Source organism: Balaenoptera acutorostrata, chromosome 13, assembly GCF_949987535.1.
Source record: "Balaenoptera acutorostrata chromosome 13, mBalAcu1.1, whole genome shotgun sequence".
Lineage (NCBI taxonomy): Eukaryota > Metazoa > Chordata > Mammalia > Artiodactyla > Balaenopteridae > Balaenoptera > Balaenoptera acutorostrata.
Genome location: NC_080076.1, coordinates 79,154,319 through 79,173,257, shown reverse-complemented (window position 1 = coordinate 79,173,257; position 18,939 = coordinate 79,154,319). Strand labels below are relative to the sequence as shown.

General features: G+C 55.0%; 1 protein-coding gene and 1 long non-coding RNA gene across 4 annotated transcripts in view; one reads left to right on the top strand and one right to left on the bottom strand.

Annotated features, from left to right (window-relative positions):
* Positions 1–10,157: 10,157 nt before the first annotated feature.
* Positions 10,158–13,413, bottom strand: LOC102997274 (uncharacterized). 2 transcript variants are annotated; one of them, XR_009004969.1, is made up of 3 exons: positions 13,204–13,413; positions 11,704–12,467; positions 10,158–10,302 (listed from the first exon to the last, which is right to left on the bottom strand). It is a non-coding gene; the product is annotated as an uncharacterized LOC102997274 (long non-coding RNA). The 2 variants fall into 2 exon arrangements; XR_450066.3 differs by lacking the exon at positions 13,204–13,413 and having other exon boundaries at positions 11,704–12,114; positions 12,378–12,711.
* Positions 11,951–18,939, top strand: part of TBX5 (T-box transcription factor 5) — a 45,614-nt gene continuing 38,625 nt past the window's right edge. For both annotated transcript variants that reach the window (XM_028163595.2, XM_007170861.3), the window contains exons 1-4: positions 11,951–12,033; positions 14,525–14,709; positions 16,340–16,434; positions 18,551–18,670. In XM_028163595.2, coding sequence (XP_028019396.2) covers positions 12,024–12,033; positions 14,525–14,709; positions 16,340–16,434; positions 18,551–18,670 — 410 coding nt within the window. In that variant the 5' untranslated portion in view covers positions 11,951–12,023. The remainder of the gene's footprint in view (positions 12,034–14,524; positions 14,710–16,339; positions 16,435–18,550; positions 18,671–18,939) is intronic.

The window sequence follows — 18,939 nt, the reverse complement described above, 5'->3', positions numbered from 1 at the left end:
GGTAGGGGGCATTTGGGGCAGGGAGAGAGGAAGCGGCTCCGAAAGCCAAAAATATGCTGCAGGGACGTTTTCTTCCCTCCAAACTTACCGGTATTCAGACTTCTTTTCTTATTTTATTGCATGGAGCAGGAAGAGTCCTACAGTCTTGTGCGTCCTGTGCATTTTATTGATTCCGTATATATGCTTTGTCTGTGTCTCCACATCGTTGGGTCTGAGTCCATCTGTTACAATACCTTCATATATTCTAGTCAACTGATATTTATCTAGCGCCATGTAGAAGGGACAGATGCTGTGTTGAATAAGACAGTCACGATCTCTGTCCTAGGCAGTTTAGAGCCCATGGTGGAGGCAGATAATAAACAAGCACATAACGAAGATGATAGAAGGAGGCAGCCATGAAGAGAGCTGGGAGCAGCGGCAGTGGCACATGCAAAGGTCCTGGGGTGGGAACAAGGGTTGGTGCAAATGAGGAACAGAGAAGGAAGCGGATGGAATGTGGAGGCACAAAGGGGGCGGGAGATGAGGTGGAAGGGGCAGGGAGGGGACAGCTCGTGCAAGGCCTTAAAGATACAGAAAGGAGTTGGTTGGTGTTTTTTTTTTTTTGGTTGTGCCGTGCAGCTTGTGGGATCTTATCAATAGTTCCCCGACCAGGGATTGAACCCGGGCCTTTGGCAGTGAGAGCATGGAGTCCTAACCACTGGACCGCCAGGGAATTCCTAAAGAACCATTGACTTTTTTTTTTTTTTTTTTTTTTGGCCGTGGCACAGCTTGCAGGATCTTTGTTCCCTGACCAGGGATTGAACCCACACCCCCTGCAGTGGAATTGCGGAGTCTTAAACCACTGGACCGCCAGGGAAGTCCAGGAGTTGGGATTTTTATCGTAAGCTCTTTGAGCTGCCCTTTGGAGTGTTGTAAGCAGGAATGAGATATGGTCTGATGACTCACTTTTGCTTATGGGCGGGTCGCTCAGGCATCCTTGGGCCAGTAGGTGGAAGGGTGGTGATGGCAGTGGTGGGTGGCGTGTCCAGTGATCTTGCAGTGTGGTCTGCATGAAGGGCAGGAGATGGGGGCCCCAGCCCTAGCTCTGCTCCAAAATCCTTGGGAATTGTGTCTGTTTCCTTCCCGGTCTTTAGACCTGTGAACTGTGCCTCTAGACCTCAGTTTCCCCAGATGTAAAATCACAGAGTTGGACTAGTTATTGCTGAGGGCTCCGTTGGGCCCCACTCCCTAGATGAGTCTATGTCAGAGCCCCGGGACCTCTGTGGGGGGTTGACAGGCAGCTAGGGAAGAGGCGGGCTGCAGGGCTGAGGGCAGAGCTGGAGAGAGGTTTCTCCCTCGCCTGCTGCAAAAACCCATGTGTCCTTCCTCCTCCTGAACTGGAGCTTTCCTGCCTGGGTGGGGGAGTTAAATCAAGGGGTTCTCTCCAGAGGAACCCCCCCGTGCCTTGGTAACGATCCCTGATCGTGCCCACCCAATAACTGCCAGGCTGGGCAGGGGCAGCCCGACTCTAAAGGCACCGTGTGCAGGCTGCAGGAGAGGAGAAGTGAGTGTCCAGGGTAGGGGTGGACACAGTGACTGAGTGTGAACCATGGATGAATGGATGTGAATATGACTGTGTGTGATCGTGTGTGTGTGTGTGTGTGTGCGACTCAGGGAGAAGGATTGTAATTGTGTGTGTGGCTTTCTGTGCGTGACTGTGGGCCAGTGTGACCGCTTGTGATTGTGACTGGGTTAACGTTCACATATGTGCAGTTGTGAGCCTGCTGTGTGTGTGACCATGATTGTGTGTCTGTGTGTGTCTGACTGTGAATGTGGGCCGGTCTTTGTGTGACGACGAGCCTGAGAGTGTGTGTGTGACTGAACAGGTGTGTATTTGCCTGTGGGAGCTTGTGTGAGACCGAGTACGGGAGGGTGTCTGTGTATTTGTGTGACAGAATCAGTGTGTGTGTGTGTAACAGAACTGCTGCCCCTGTACAGGCAGTGGGTGGCCATGCATGGCTGTGTGTGCTCCAAGTGACTCCCAAGTGGCTGGGTCTGGGGTATTTTGTTGCTTGATCCCTTGGGGACAGAGGGCCAGGACAGTGGCATCAGCGAGGGGCCAGGACATGGGGCTCAGGCAAGCCAGCTCCCTCCCAGCACCGTGGGGCAGAAGGGGCTGGAAACCTCACTGCTTTCCGTGCAGGGGTGATGGAAGCATGGGCTCAGTAACCCAGATGAGCGCTGTGCCCCAACCTGGACCCCAGAAGGACTGGCTGCAAGTGGCTGTGGCCCTGGATGGATAGGGCTCCAGGAGCAGATCCACCCAGGAGCAGATCCACCCTGGAGCGAGCCCATCAGGCCCACGGCCTTGGGGGACAAGGTAAAGGCCACTTGGACGGGGGGGCGGGTCAGGCACTTGTTGCAGGGGCAGCCAAACTGCAGCACGTGATCCCTTGGAACCAACTTCTAAGAAGGAAACATGGTTAGGACGTAGCGTCACCTCCTCTTCCTTCTGGGACTGGGGAGGGCCCTGGAGGTGTGTGCAGGGCGCATGTGCACCCTTGGGTGTGGGCGAATGCTCTGGGCCAGGGGCTGGGGCGTGCTTGTGTATCAGCTGCCCCCCCTCCTGAACTCTGCCTGCAGAGGAAGTAACTGCCCTGCCTACTGTCCAGGTGTGTGGCCAGCACATTTATCGCACCTGACATTTTCAACCTGCCAGGAGTGTGGGCCCTAAGCCCCCGGGTGGCGGGCTTGAGAGGGGACTTCATTTACAACACTGACCCTTCTACTCCCAGGCATCTACCAGCCAGTCCCCAGGAAGTGACTGTGGAATTTGTTTCCAAATATAGACTCTGGTGGCCCGGGCTGCCTGTATGTACGTGGCCCCTTTGGCCTCCTGGCTGAACGGCTGGGCTGTGACTGCCTTTTAGGAGACGCAGGCGCTCAGACCTCCGCTTGGCGCTGTTGGTAAAAATAATAATCATACAAGTGGCCCATAAAAAAGGAGGGTAGCTGAACACTGGGTTATGAGCCCAGGACACCAGTTGCCCCGCGATGATCTTTGGGTGATGGCGACCCTGCAGGCTATACGCAGACACAAGGCATTCCACAAGGACACACGGACCCACACCAGCCTGCACCACACACACTCGGGGCCCCGACACTGTGGACTCACGAGTGTTTTCCCATAAGGAGACGCCCAGAAAAAACATATATGTATTCTCAGTGCTCTGTCTCAAGGAGGGACACACAACAACACACACACGAACACAACAGCAGAGAGACACACAAAGTTCCTCCTCAAATGACACACAGTCATCAGAGAGACTTAAGGATAATGTCATCTCCTTAAGGAGGAGACACACAGCCCACCTCTCCAGGTGGCTAGTAGAATCTCCGGCTTTGTTACAAGATGGGAACTGGGGAAGAGGTTGGGGAGTGAGCTAGAGCCAGCCCTTGCCTGTACTCAGATTCAGGTGTTGTGGAGTCAGGCAACCACTCCTGGGTCCTGGGCACTCCCTAAGATGTACCAGGAGCCAGTCCTCCTTGGGGCAGCTGTTGTCGGAGAAGGACTGGCATGGGAGAGGTCGGTGATAAAACCCCAAGAACCCAGCTGGTGTCTGTCCCCCAGGGTCCTGGAAGTGGGAGGTGTGCAGGTGGTGCTGGAGATCCTGGAGATGGGGCAGCCCAACGGAGCGCGCGTTTTGCATGGAGGAGGGAAGCATTGGTCCCTGAAGGCCATGGGGTCCGGCAGGTCCCGGGAGGAAGCTGGAGTGAGGATCACTTGCGCCTCCCTTTGGGGCGCTGTCCTGGGGTTTGGATCTCAGAGTTCCTCACTTTCTAATGGAGTCCCTCCCTTCCTAACTTGGATTTGCGGCAGCCGGTGCTGCGCCAGGAGCCGGTGTGGCAGAGGTGTGCTCCTGGGCAAAGGGGTGGCAGGAAGAAGTGTCTAGAAGCGGGAAGGCGAGGCAGGCGAGGCAGACGCGGCTGGGGAGGCTGCAGGACTGGTGGCAGGCGCAGACTCCTTTGGATCCCAGGTGCGGAGCCCCTAAGAGGTCTGGGACTTCCCTGAGACCCACGCCACTGGCTCACTCTCTCCACCCCGAGCGTGGAGTGTCTGGGACCTGCAGGCTGGCTCCACGCCTTTAGCAGCTGAGCCTACAGGCCCCGCACACTCCCAAGCGGCTAGGGTCCCCTTTCAGGCTCCTCCTGAAGGCGCAAAGCCTAGGGATGGGCACGGAGCTGGGTGAATTTCCAGCAGAGGCTGTGTGACTCTGCTCACCCTCTCTGAGCTTAATTATTTGTTTCAAGCAAAGGAGCCAGGCACATCTCCTCTCGCTCTCTATCCTACCCACCCTATTTCTCTCCCTCCAGGGGACAGCGTGTACTGGCTTGAAGCTGTGATAAATCCGGGCCAGGGTTTGGGAACAGAACACTGAGGTTTGGAGAGGAGGACTCAGCATCTCCCCATCTTCTGTCCCATCCTGCAAAGTGCTGTGGATCTGGGGCTTTGTGTCCACAGGCCCCCTTTTGGGTCCCTCTGCCTCCTCGGTGAGAGTGGGGAGAGGAGATGGGGACACGAAAAGAGATCTAAGCCTTTATCCCACGACTGAAGGAACAACTGACTTCAGCTTCAGACTGTGCTTTTAGGTGCTTACAAAGTGCCCTTCGCACCCCCACCCCCACCCCCGCAATCCAAGAGACCTCTTCCCATTCCTTCCCTTTCCCCGGCCTTGTCTTGTAAAAGAGGAGCTCCTGGCTTCTGGAGTCGGAGCGCCTGGGTTCCGGTCCCACCAGCATGTGACTGGCCGGGAGCCACCTTCTCACGGAGCTACTTACAACTAGCTGAGCCGAGTGAAACCATGTTACAAGAGCTCCTGGCCTGCCATAAATGTTAGCTCTGGTGGCACCTCGAAAGCTAGTGGGCATTTGAGCCTCTCTCCTTGTGGCTGTGTGGACACAAGCAGGACTCTTCTGCAAATACGAATGCAAAATGCTGGGGAGGAAAGAAATGGGAGCTTGAGTGTGCTAAGGGAACCCCTGCAGGTTGTCTTCCAGACTCAGACGGAAAAAGCGGGTAGCAACACTGCAAGGCCAGCCCAGAGTTTTTGCAGACATTGGATGCCCCATTGGAAGTAGAGGGAGAGAAGTTTTGTCTTTCCTGACCAGCTGGGAGATGAATGAGGTCCACAGCAGAGAGTGAAACGAGGGGGAGATGGACCCAGAACAGGAATTGCTCTTTTGGCTCCCTCCATTCCGCCAAACCCGGCCGTCCAAGCTGGTCAGCAACCTGTTTCTTTCTGAGAGCTTACTGCCTCCAAAATGGGAACAGAAAAGTTGTCCTGTATTGTCCAGTGGCCACCCCGCAGAGGGGCATTTCCCCGTGCAGGTTCAAGAAGAAAGCAATGCAACCCCCAAGTATTATTTAATGCTCTTTATAGTACACCCACAATCCAACATTTTTCTCTCTTAAAGGAAAAGGAGTGTAATTTATTTTTTCTCTCAATAAGATCTGGCAGACATTAATGCCATGAGTTTTAGCTCCTGACTTTTCTCCTCCCACTTTGGAGACTTTTTCCAGGCAGGAGAAAGGGTTGCCTGGACGGACGCGGGGAGCCTCAGGTGCCGATGGGGGTGGGCAGTATGCGTGAAGAGACCCCCTGGGATTCCTCAAGTCCCAGGTCCCTAGCTGAGATGTGCAGGATGCGGGCTTGGATGAAAGTATCCCACCCGCTGCGTGAGCGCACGTCTCCGAGGTCATCATTCGCCATTCAAAGTGGGGGCTTTTGCTGGAGACCCGAACTTACCCAGCAGAAGTTCTACTAAATCTCGATTTTCTCCCCCAGTTTTAAAAAAAGAGGGGAGTTTTTCAATCCCTGCCGTGTTGAACCCACTGAAGAGGCTCCGGGAAGCCAAGAGCGAAGGACGGAAGCGCCTTGCAGGCCTCAGGGCCCGCGGCAAAAGTGCGCGGCGATTGTCCTCCGGGCGCCCGGTGGTTGAGAGAGGTCGAGGGGACTCCAGGGTTGCCATGGCGACCGGGAAACCCAGGGCCCTTGTGGAAACAATTGCCGGGAACTTTTCCACCGTGAACCTCTGTCAGTTGCACCCCACGGCCAGCCTCTGTTGGTTTCACCCCAGTGTTTTCCGGGTGTGATTGTGGCTGTGTCGGAGGAGCAAGGCGTTTGGGGTCCCCGCTTCCGGACCCTGCTGTCGCTGTCGAGGCTGCCCCCAAAGGCCAGAAACCCAGTACAAGGAGCCCAGAGGAGACCCTCTGGGGCGCTCTTGGCCCGAGCTGAAAGGGAAGAAAAATTAGAGGTCTCGACCAAGCAATCGTTTTGGTGATGGATCCTTCCAGTTTGGGGTTTGGCCGCCCTCGTCATCCACGCCCCCACCCATCTCCCTTCACCTCCTCAAGGTCATTACTAGAGTTTTCACTCGCAGCTCCAGGCGGGGTGGCCTCCTCCATCCTCCACCCCTGCACCGGTGCAGAACTCCTTTCCGGCAAGTTTCTCCCAGAAAGAAAAGAGGAAGGAATGTGAGATTTAGCCCTGCAGATGAATCTGCCTATTCCCGCGTCTATAAAACAGCCTCTAGGGTTCTCTTAAAACAGATAGGCCCAAAGCCTGATCAGAACTTAGGGTTTTCCAAAATCACTGGCCTGGCTCACTCTGGCCACAGGGTGAATGTTCCCTACCTAAATCACTGGGTTGATTGGGAGATAGCAAGCTGAGCTTTCTTAAAGGAGGTAAATCTTCTCACAACTGCCATCTCCTGTGTTTTCTTTGCTGTTACGTGTTCTGCCTCTCCGCAGGTAGACGGACAGAAACCATGTCCCTTCCCCCTTAAATAAAACACTTTATGAAACATCGGATCGAATTGTCTCCGGTGGGGATGCCACGCTCCGTGAGACCCGGGCTGGCTGGAAAGAGGCCCGCGGGCAGCCAGAACTGGAAGAGTCAGAGTTTCGTCTCCGTTTTGAATTCTGCCCTTGGAGCAAGCTTAACACGTGTGGATTTAATTTCCCTTTCTTTCTTGCTTTCTTCCCCCCAGCCCGCCGCCCCACCTTGTGAGGAAACAAGAAAAATAGTCTGCCGTGTCGACAGCGCGACACCGTTCCCTTTGCCAAAGAAAATTTGTCTTTCCAGAGCCCCGGAGAGCTGCAGGCTCCCAAGTTTCCATCGCACCCTCCAGTTGAGGGAGGGAGTATCCACACAGCCACCTCCGCCCCCCATCCCGCCTGCATCCCAGACCTGGAGGTATTAGCCTAAATCTCTATCTTTCCAGGGTCAGAGCCCTGGAATGTAGTCTCTTCCCCACCCCCCACTCCTTTCGGGGCTGTGGGGACATTGTGACCCTGCAGACATGGTGACTAAATGAGGAGGCCTTTCTACAGGTTCTAGGCTGCGGATACGACTGGAGTTCTTAGGCTCAGAGCAGCCTATGGAATGGGGGTGTGTGCTCCAGGTTTTCTCAGCTCAAGACCCTCACCCTTCTCTTCCACTGGGGACTTGCCAAAGTGGAGGGAAGCAAGAACAGGGACTCCTCTGCATCCAGGTGTGGTACTGCCTTCTCTGTTCTTCTGCAGATCTCCAGCGCTGATATTCTTCCAGGCTGAGCCTCTCGAATGAAGCTCCCGTAGCCATTTCTTATTTCATTACCTGACTGGGGTGGTGGTGGCTGTGGGGAAATCTCGTCCACCAAACTTGGGGGAGTGGAGAGGAGTATCTCCAAAGCACAGGGAACAACATCAACATGTCTAATCAGTAAAGTAAGTAACAAAACTAATTCTTGGTGGAAATATTGGAGAATATTGGATATTGAAATAATAAGAACCGCCAGTATTCCCAGATACTTCTGGTCAAAAGGGAGGAAACCAGGAACCGAATAAAACATTGGGAAGGAGAATACTGCAGTCCTGGAAAAAAATACAACAGAGCCATAATTAACTAGGCAGCAGGGAAAGTGACCGCCTGAGAAACGAGGGAATTTCCCACCCTCAGTCTGACCCTCTCTTCTGCAAAACGAGTTGGTCAAAGTTTGCTTTCGCCATCATTTCTACTGTTGTTATAATTCTTATTAATTTTCCCAGTCCTATCTGCACTTCTACCTATTTTTTTGCCTTCGATAGAGATCCGAGTCAGGCGGGGACACATCGCGGAGAGAAACGGAAATGGGGTGAATTCTTAAGCGAGTTCTCTTTTGGGAGGAAAGAAATACGGTGGTTTGGAAGGCGACTTTCTTAAAAGCAGAAGGCAAGAGTGAAGGAAAAAGATCAACAGCGGTCGCCCTTGCTTTTATTGTTTTCGACTTTTAACATAGGAACCTCTGCTTCCCTATCCATTGCAATATTAAAATCAAGGCAGGAATTTTGCAAAATGAGGAAAATACATTTCGGGAGAAAACCGAGCGCGGGTGGGGGTGGGGATGGGGATGGGGGTAGGGATGGGGGTGGCAGTTCGGGGAAAGCATCGGTCCTCCGAAAGAAGGAAGGGAGGTTGCAGATCGAAGCCTCTCTTTCAAGTTAACTGTCCAATGACTGGGGAAAGAATGGAGATTCTCAAACCTAGTTGCGGTCTTCAGTTTATTCTACCAGTGGTGCGGCCTCCGGACCCTCTGGGACAGCGGGTCCGGAAGCTGAGCATACGGAATCCTTTGTGAGTCGGTCCGGGTCGTTGCGGGGCTCGCGCCAGGGATGCGAGAGAAAGGAGCCAAACGGAAAAGAGCTCGCCCCGCTCGGAGTTTCGCTTTCCCCTTCCAGTCTCGGCGGGGCCCAGGCCTCCGTTTCCGGCCCACCTCGGCCCAGAGGTCAAATAGAAACCCATCTCCAGGTTCTGGGTGAAGGATTTGGGGTTGCGCTCTTGGGCATCTGGGAACAAACGCTGCACCCAAAGGGCCTCGGAGTGGGTAAAAGATAATTATTAATAATTTGGGAAATGAAAGCGAATCTCGGGAAAGTCACTGCGGCCTGGCCGAGAGGAGAGACAGGGGTTCTGCTTGCTGGAAGCAGCAGAGTCTGCGGCCGGACTGGCCCGGGCGCCCGCGTTCGGCGCTGGAAACCACTGCCAGGTCTCCCCGCGGGCCCGACCTTACCTCCTGAGGCTGCTCGGTCGACTGCGTTTCTGCACTTTCTGTTGCTGCTCCAGCCCCAGACCGACGGGGCCTGGAGCCAAGCCGTGCTTCGGAAAGCCCGGGGGGGTGGGGTGGGGCTGGGGGCACGCGCACAACCCAGGCTCGAACCCCGAAGCCGCGGGCAAGTCCAGAGTCCGATGTCCGGCTCCTTCGGGGCCCCTAGGAGGGGAACTTACCCTTTCCAGAAGGCCGGGCGCTCGCTCGCTCGCTCCGTGCTGGGTAGGCCTAGCTCTCCTTTCAGCGCCGCCCGGGGCGTCTATGCGGTAAGTTTCGCAACTGAACCTAGTGGGTTTCCAGCTGCGCGCAAAAGCTTGTGCGCATCCGCCACGCGGCTGCTTAGAAGTTATGCCCCCTGACGAGACTAATATTAATAATAATAATCGTCATTACAAAACAAAGTAGAGCGCCTCGTCCCTCTGCAGGACCCGGCACTACAATTTTTCTCTGCACAAATCACCCTCCCGCATCCCGCCCCCGCCGGGCCACGCTGGGACCAGTTGCATCCCCCGACCTAGCTAAAGGAGGATTCGCAGAATGGACTTTTTCTCAGCGAGAAACGATGCGGACGACTCTCTCTTGCTCCAAACGTCTCTGTGTCTTTTCCCCTCCGCGATTAACCCAGTAATTACTTCTATGCACGCCTGCAAGCGGGCAGTGAGTTATCGCGTCCCAAACTTAATCAGCTAGAGAAGGCGCCTCAATAGTCATATGCTGAGAGCTCCTCCTGGGAAAAAATTGTTTTTAAATAATGAGAAGACTCTTGCCTCCTGAGAGAGACCTCGATTCCAACCCCCCCCCCCCGCCCCCGCCAACTCGGTTTTTCTCCAGTCTATGGACTGATGTGGGCTCCCACCTCCCTTCGCCAAAAGACCCCCTCCCCCTCCCTAAGAAAATCGATCTTGGCTTTATTTGTGGCTGATGTCCGCCACCCCCATTTCCCCAGAGAGCGCTGGATTTGTTTATTTCTTTATTTATTCCCGTGGCCCAGGCGTCTGAGACTTGTGGCTGCGCAGACCCGGGCGGGAGTGATAGGCGAAGACGGAGAGGACTCAACCTCCCGCCGCTGCCCCCCAGTCGAGCGTGACAGCGCGCGGGCCGGTTGCGTGACTCGTGACGTCTCCAAGTCCTATAGGTGCAGCGGCTGGTGAGATAGTCGGTATCGCCTGATTGCCTCTTTATTTTATTGGGGTATGCCTGGTAATAAACAGTAATATTTAATTTGTCGAAGACCACGAACCAACTTCGAGCTGGGCGGTACACACTACTCTTGAAAGACGCTGGAAGAAGGCTTGGCCTAAAAGGGGTCTCTTTTGGGGGGTCCTTTCCAAACTCTTCATCTGAACCCCTCCCAGCGAGCCGTTACTCTCGGCATCTGCGCTGGAAAGAAGAGGTGGGAGTTTTGGAGGTGAGTGTCGTCCTGGAGAGCTCTGGGGTGGGGGGGTAGAGGATTCTCTTAGCACTGGCCTGCCCACGGCCCCTTGGCTTCCCTCCCCACCTCGGCCCTGCTGAATCCACTCCACTCCCAGCCTTGCTCCTTTTTTTTCCACCGTGGAAATAAGAATGCACTCTCTTGCTCACGAGAGTGTCACCTGGCAAGAATAGATTCGCCCTTGAGATTTCAAAATCCCAATTTAACTTGGTGACCCGCAGAATCTGCACTTAACAAACTAAGTGAATCTGGGCCAATTACTTGGGGGAGTACGGATTCTCCCTCTCGGGAGGGACCTGCAGATTATTTATGGGAATTTATTTTATCCGCAAATCTCTGAGAATTTAAAGGGATTGGAGAGCTCTTTCTGGATTTCCCCTTCCTTTTTGCTAGAGATGCAGGCTCTTCCTGAAGCCATGTCTGTTTTCCGTCGTTGGCCGGGGGTCGCCCCCTGAGCGAGCCCAAAGTCCTCTGAGCTGACATTTTGGAAGAGTGAGGGTGTTTTCACAAATAAATAAACTGTCTCAGCAAAAGGCTGTTTGAAAGCAAACTTGGAAGGTGGAGTGAGAACTCTAGAGAATGCTTGGGTTGGTTTTCTCCCTAGTTGCCCCACTTTTAGGGTTGGACAATCCACTTTGGAGTTTTGCAGCGATGCATCAGGCCTGCCCTGGGATTTTAGTTCCCGGGGCCATAGAGGATGGCACTGAGGCGGCCTCAGATCTCCCTGGCGCTTCTCCTCCCTCCATCCCTCTCCCCAGACCTTGGCCTGCAGGCCTGAATCTCTAGACAGAGGCTGAGAAAAGAACAGGGTGACAGAGACATGGGTGAGAAACAAAAACGGGGACCCTGACGTTTGTTCCAAGCACTAATTCTTGACTTTCCAAGCTGGGTCTGCTCAGGCTAAGACCTACTGACTGTGTTTACGCTTCTATTGACCTCTTCAACTCGACCCTCAAAATAATACATTTCAGATAGGGGGAGGGCAGGGAGAGGAGCCGAGTGGAGATGAAAACCCCAGCCAGCCCCCAGTGACTGTTTGATTATTTTAATAAAACTGGGCACTGCCTTGTGTACACCTCCAGCACGGGAGGTCTGGTGGCCCTGAGGGGGTGGGAGCGCAGGGCGGTTTCTGGGCATCTTTGATCTCGGCCCCTATCCCCACGCACCTTCACCCTGCCTTCACCCCGGAGTCTCTCAGAGTCGGGGTGATGAGTGGGGATGGGGGGAGATATCAGGGCGGCTAGCGGCGGCAGGCTGGGCCAGGCGGGGTCAGGCAGTTCTCCGTCTTGAGGTCAGCGGTGGAGAGAGAACGCGGGCAAGGCTGCAGAGGAGGCTCCCAGCGTGTGTGTGCACGCCTCGTGCGTTCGTACTCCGTTCTCTGCACAGCCGCGTCACCGAGATTACTTCCCGGGCAGAAGGCGAGCGGGTTTGCGATGATTTGTGCAGGATTTTTTGCAGCCACCGAGCCGCGCTCAGAGAAGCAGAGATGGATGGAGGTTGGAGAGCGGGTGGAGAGGAGGGGGTGATCTCGAGGTCTGGGTTTGAGAGTCTTGTTGTGATTTGAGTGTTCGGGAAATCTAATGGAAAAGGTGGTTGGGGGAGGGAGTGGGAAGGGAGAGGGAGGAGGGAGGAAGGGAGGGAGAGAGAGAGAGACAGACAGAGGCAGGCGGCGTGCAGTGGGAGCTAGTTGGATAGGCAATTTCAGTACTTTGTAAGCATCAAGGCAGCCCAACGTCACCGAGCTCAGCTGAGTCGGCTTGTATTTCTGAGAGAGAGAGAGAGAGAGACAGAGAGACAGAGAGAGACAGAGAAAGAGACAGAGAGAGAGACCGACTCTTACCTCGGATTCCGGAACTTTAACCCTGAAAGCTGCGCTCAGAAAGGACGTCTCCCATTCGCAGGCTCCCTCTTGTCTCCCAATTTTCCCTCCCTGTGGGTACAAGGGAGAAGCAGGGCACTGAGATTATATTATTGGAGGTGCTCCCGGAGGCTGCCGTTTTGCTTTCTTCGGAGCCCTTCTGGCGCCTGACAACTTGCAAGTCTTTAGGGAGCGCGAGCGCAAGCGGGGGAGGTGTGTGAGTTGAATTGTGGGCAGTCACTGCCGAGGCTCCCGCGGTGGGTCCTCCTTTGTAGGCAGCGGTAGCCGCTGGTCTGGGGAAGCAGTCCCCCCCCATAGACCCCGGAGCCACCATGCCCGCGCCCCCGCCTCGCCGCCGGCTTCCCTGCTAGGAGCCAGAAGGGATGCAGTGAATGCACCGGCTTCACCGAGCGAGGTAACAGTTCCGCAGATGGCCCGGGAGGCTGGGGAGGGAGCCTGCCGGCCGAGCCGGCTCAGGGAGGCGCGGAACGCGGCACTCGAAGCCTGGCCTCGGATTTTGCAGGGCCCGGCTCGCGGAGATTTTACGCGGCCCGGAGCTGCCCGGCGCGTGGAGCCGAGGAGGCGGCCGGGGCTGGGGGAGAGGCGTTGAGGTTTGCAGGACGCGCGGCCCGGTTCTGTCAAGCCGCATCTCGTTCGGCCCCGCCAGCCCCGAGCTCCCCGGGACCCCGGCCAGGGCTCGCGGTGGGACTGTCCCCGCGGCCGGCGGTGAAATGGGAGCGCACGTGGGGCACGCCAGCCCCACTTTCTTTTGTTATGAGCAGGCTTCGGGGCTCCCATCACCGCCTACCCCAAACCCCAAGGGCGTGGTGAAAGAGACGGCTTGGGTGGGAGTCGGGCCTCAGAAGCTGATCTTCTCCTCGGCACCATTTCTGGGTCTCCTGCCACTGCAGACCCGGGGTGGGATCCAGCCTTTTGCCCAAGCGGCTGCTAAGATTTGGGGGAGGCGGGAGGCATTTCTTGCGCCTCCTTCCCAGTCTTCCCGGGTTTTGAGGGAGGAAATCCCTACTTGGGAACGTAGAGGATGTTGGAAGGAGATCAGAGCAGGAGGCAGGCTCCTCCGGGCTTGAACCGTTCTGCAGCTGTTATTTTGCGTGTTCCAACCTCACATGCTTGTAACCCCGGGCCATTTTGCAAGTTGCGTCGGACCTCAGTGGCCGGTTCAACGCCAGAAGCCCAGGATTTATCCGGGCACCACTTTGGCGTCGCCAACCCCGAGCTTGGGCCTGCAGTTCCAGCGAGCCAGGCCCGACGGAAGCTCGGAGAAGCTCCCCTCGGCCAGGCCGCTCGACAAAATGCCCGTCTCGGGCTGGAGAGCCGAGAAAACGAGGAGAACGCGCCCCCAGCGCTGGCCTCCGGCACCCAGCCGCGCACCGCCCTCCGAACCGCTGCGCCGCCGCTTTCCTGCCCTGTTTGGCTCCTTTTTACTTTTCATGTTGCTTACGGTTGGGGGAAAGGGGAGGACTCAATGTTAAAGGACTTTTAATTTCAAGGCCTGTGACCGATAGAAGATGAACGTGAATTCTCAAGACCTGGTTTCTCGATCAGCAGATCTTTCCTATGTTTTTGGTTTTTGCGAGAGGCGGGTTATTTCAGGCATTTTGCCTGCTGCAAAAAAATATCCCTCTTGTGAGTTTTCATAAACAGGGCTCTGCTGGCCTCTTTTAATTTGACGAAGAAAAAAAAAATCTCAGAAGGGCACCAGGTTTGTGTTTTGTTTTGTTTTTGGTTCGTACCCAATGGCTTCCAAAAATACCCAGGCCTTATCTTTATTGGCTCTTCCAGAAGTCCAGACAAATTTGACGGGCAGCTCACTTATCGCGGGGGAGCCTGCGAAGGGGAGATGGGGGCCTCGCCTCCTCCCGCTGTGACGCGGGTCTTTCGCAAGAGGTTGTGCGTGGTCTTAAAGTAATAGTAATGATAATCATAACGGGACCTTCTGCAGCCTCCTTCAGCTGGGGACGGAGGTGCTGGTAGCTGGAAACTGCGGCTGGCAGCCTATTCACTGTTCCCTCCTGTCACCAGAACTGTGCTTCCAACCTTCTCTTTTTCTTCCTCTGCGCCCACCCCGTCCCCCGCCATCTGTCTTTCTCTTTCCTTCCCGTCCTCAGAGCAGGACCCCGAGCGGTCACAGGGCCCCGGGCTCACCATGGCCGACGCAGACGAGGGCTTTGGCCTGGCTCACACACCCCTGGAACCAGACTCCAAGGATCTACCCTGTGACTCAAAACCGGAGAGCGCGCTAGGGGCCCCCAGCAAGTCCCCGTCGTCCCCGCAGGCCGCCTTCACCCAGCAGGTAAGAAGGGCCTTGGGGACCTTTGCAGAAACCAAAGCCCCTCTTTCGAGTGTTTGGGCAAGGGGGGCGGGCAGTGCCCATGATTTGCCCCTTTTCTTTTTATCCTTGCGCAATTCCACCCTTCTCTGCCGTGCCTCCCTAAATGCCAGTATAGTGCCATCCACTTTATTGTGACGATTGTCTTTATGGCCAGAGGATTTTTGAAATACATTGAAGTTGTTAGGGGAGCCTCAAAGATCCGGCTCTTTGGGGCCAGCGAACAATGGCCCAGATCATTTCTTTCCTGCTGCACTAGGTGTAAACTCGGCTTGAACGCCTCATTAAGGGTCGGGTCAGCGGCCGCTTCAGGCCGGCATGAGCGATGGCTTGACCCCTCTTCAGATCTTTCGTAGCCTTCGCCTCCTCCCGCCTCCTCCGCGTCACCGCGCAGCCGCGCGCGCTGCACCGTTTGTCTGGCGGCCGGGGCCTGGTGGCCTGGCTCCGCGGGGCCGGCGGCGGGGAGCGCGCGCGGCTGGGACGGGAGGGCGCGGGGAGCCCGGGCTCGCCTGGCTGGAAGCTGGGCCCGAGCTGAGCGTGAAGCCTCGCCTCTCGCTCTGTGCCCTTCACCCCCGGCGTCCTGGGCGCTCAAGGCGTCGTCCGCAGACCTTGATGGTTTTGGAATAGGGTGTCAGAGGGCTGGAAGCGGGGTGTCTTGACAAGAAAAGATGTTTGCACACAGCTAAAACCCTTCTTTGGCATTTCGATGTCCTTCCTGGCTTTTTCATTGTCTCTCTCCTTTGCCCTTCACATCTCAGGAAGATGCGCGTATATTTGTATTGAGACAGTGGGCACGCATTTTCAGAAACTTAAGAGGTTTTCTTTCAGGGAAAAACAAATCTACTTGTTAGACGTTTACAAATTATTGCAAAACGAAGTCTTTGTATGTAATTTTTTTGTATGGGTTTTGTAAAATAACTTGTAGTTGAAAGTAGAAATGTTAAATCGCTTCGCCCATAATCCAAACAGCTTGAAATGAACGAAGCTGGATGTGAGGAGGGCCTAGGAGGTATGTTAATATAGACATTTGAGAATTAATTTTTGTTTGGGATTGTGGAAACCTATTATATAAATATTTAAAATTTTATATTTCACCTATGTCTACATATGCACTGCCATGGTGAGAATAAACACGCATGTATACAGTGCACATCTGTCTATTTTCGTGTGGACATCTGGGTGTCTACATAAGAATATCCTGGGTGGGTTTTTCAAGATTGAGGTTTTTTTTTTTTTTTCCTTTTAGCTGCCCCTTGGCTAAAGCGGATTGGGATTGGTCCCATTTTTTTCTCAGCCCCCCTCCTCCCCATGCACATTCTGGAACACCCTGATGGCTGGGTTTTTTTCTCTAGCCTTGTGTTGGTGGCATTAGAAGGAGACAGCCCTGCACTGTGGGATTAAGACCTGCCCGGGAGAGAGTATTCACAGGGATTCCTGGGCAGGGTCTGCTCCAGAGCCCAGACACTGCTGCAATGGACTGGGGGCAGTTTTCAGCCTATGAGCCCACTGCCTCGAGGGGGAAGGAAGAGAAAGCTCTGTGTTTTGGGGGAGTTTGGGGAGGCAAGCCTCATTGACTTTTCTCTCCTTCTTATAGGGCATGGAAGGGATCAAAGTGTTTCTCCATGAAAGAGAACTGTGGCTGAAATTCCACGAAGTGGGCACGGAAATGATCATAACCAAGGCTGGCAGGTGAGATGGTCACCTCTGTGGAGGAGGTACAGGGAACTTGTGGGAGAGACTAAGAAAGGTGTGGGAGACCAGAAAAAGGGGAGAATAGAAACAGAGAGGGAGGGAGAGAGACAGAGAGCGAGAGCGAGAGAATATGAATATATCTTATTTGACTCTATTCTGGTTAAAGAGGAGAACGGTGAATTCCTCCAGTGATCTCCACCGGTGTGAGGGGAAATACCTGAAAGATTCAACTCAGGGAACTGGGTGTTTCTTCCACCTCGTATATAAGAAGAAGCAAGAGCTTGGGAGGCTGTGCTATCTGGATGGATTAGTAATAAGAGAAGGAGGGATGAGGTGGGAGAGCCAACAGGAGAACAGAGAGTTGCAGAGACACACAGAGATGACACGGGGTTTGGGTTTCATGGGATCTCAGACTTGATTCCTGGCCCAGACCCTCCTTCCCACCCTCCCTGACCTTGGAGCGGTTCCAGAGTCCCACCCGATCGCCAAACTCGGAATCGTTGAATGTATTCGCTACCTCTTTCATTGTTTATAGAAAGCAGGCGAAGCCTTTGAAAGTGAACCGGGGCTCGGCAGGTCTCTATATACAGACACCGATAAACACGGCCGTTTCATCAAGACACTCACCCCGGAGTTCCTCTTAAAAGCTCACAGTTTTAGCTAGAAATGCGAGACTTCTGGGGGAGGGGGTAGGAGGGTCGTGCAACTCGGTATCTCAGCGTCTGAGTGCGCCCGGGTGCGGGGACAACCCCGCCACGTCCCTACCGGTGCTGGACTGGCCCTCCGCGTCCCTGAGGGCAGAAAGTCCCAGTCTGCGCACAGCAGGCGTGTGAAGCCGAGGATCCGGTAGGCCGAATCCACCGAGTGTGTGAAAGGGGCGGGTGGAGCCGCCTCGCCAGACGCCCACCGCTTGTGCAGCCCAAGCCTCCCGCAATAAACTGACAACAGTGACATTTATTATTATTTGAAATTAAACAATGTGTGCTCCCCCGCTCGGCCCGAGCGAGCAGGAGGCGAGTTCTGTTTATACCAAAGAACTCAGGTCCTCTTCCCATTCTGCCGAGGAAGGAAAGGGCGGCCGGGGCCTCCTTTTTCCCTCCCAAGCCTGAGCCAACGGGATTTAACTATAAAAGGCCTGCGAAGCCTCCGGCGCCTCCGCCTCCAGGCGCGCTCGCTCGGGCAGATAAACACCGCGAGGCGAGGCTCCAAGGCCAGAGGGAGAAGTCTCCACTCACCCCTTCCCGCCATCCCTGAGCGAGCCAGGTTCCAGCAACTGGTCCTTGCGCCCCGGGCGGCCTTGGGAAGGCTTGCTTTCCGGGGCGCCCTCCTCCCGAGGCCGGATGGAGATGGGGAGCGCGCCCGGCACACGCGGGGCGGCGGAACCTCCTTGCAACCACCCGATCCTCGCGCAGGGCCCGGTTCCGTCCGAAACTAAATTTCTTTGAGGAGGGCCAAAGCGTTTGGACTCTCTAAGGAGGAGTGCCAGGCGCCTCTGAGATGTGGTGGGGACATTTAGGAAGAAACTCCTGCGCGACACTCGTGTCAGAGGTCACGCACCGAGCTGTACCCTGGGGGCGGAGTGAAGCCAGGACGTGCCGTGGGTATCCACGCGCGGGCAGCCCCAGGGAGCACCCAGGTGGGTGCCCACGTGACGCGCAGCGCTGCTCAGAGCGGCCAAAGCACCTGGCTGGGCGGAGGAAGCCAACTTTTTCTTTTTCTTTTCCTTTTTTTTTTTAAACAAGCCTTTTCCTGCCCCCAAATAAAAAAGTAGGTGTCTGGTTCTGAAAAGAGTCTTTAGCAAGAGTTGAAATGAGGGGTCCCTTTCAGGGCTTCCTCGGAACCGGTCTCTTGAAGTCCTCGCCGTCTGCTTTCTATTTCCTCCTATAGATAGGTATAGTCCCAGCCTGCTTTCTCATCTCTTGGCCTTTCTCCTCCCCATAACTTGGAGGGAAACCTGGGATGGATCTTGGCAAGAGCGGAGCAGGGGCCGCGTTTCTCGTCCACGTTTCTTAAAAGATCGATTCTTCCATCAAAATTTGTGGATGCGCTCTTCAGAATATTTGCATTAATTCCCTCTGCCTCTGTGTCTCTTCCTCCTCCCCGTCTCTCCTAGGCGGATGTTTCCCAGTTACAAAGTGAAGGTGACCGGCCTTAATCCCAAAACGAAGTACATTCTCCTTATGGACATCGTTCCCGCAGACGACCACAGATACAAGTTCGCAGATAATAAATGGTAGGCACCGTAGCGGCTGGCGGGGAGGGCGGGGAGGACCGTGCAAACCAAACTTCCCTCTCCCCACTGAACCAATAAACATTGTTTTGAGCTCCTACTGTGTGCTAGAGGTTTTTGCTGCCCCTTCCGCTGCATCCTCCTGACCTCACCCTGAGAAAAAGAAAGAGCAGCCATTAGCCCCCATTTTATAAACGAGAAAACTGAGGCTCAGAGGAAGTAAAGTGCCGATGTCTGTTGCTGCATCGGAGGGTTGTGGATTTTTAAAAAGG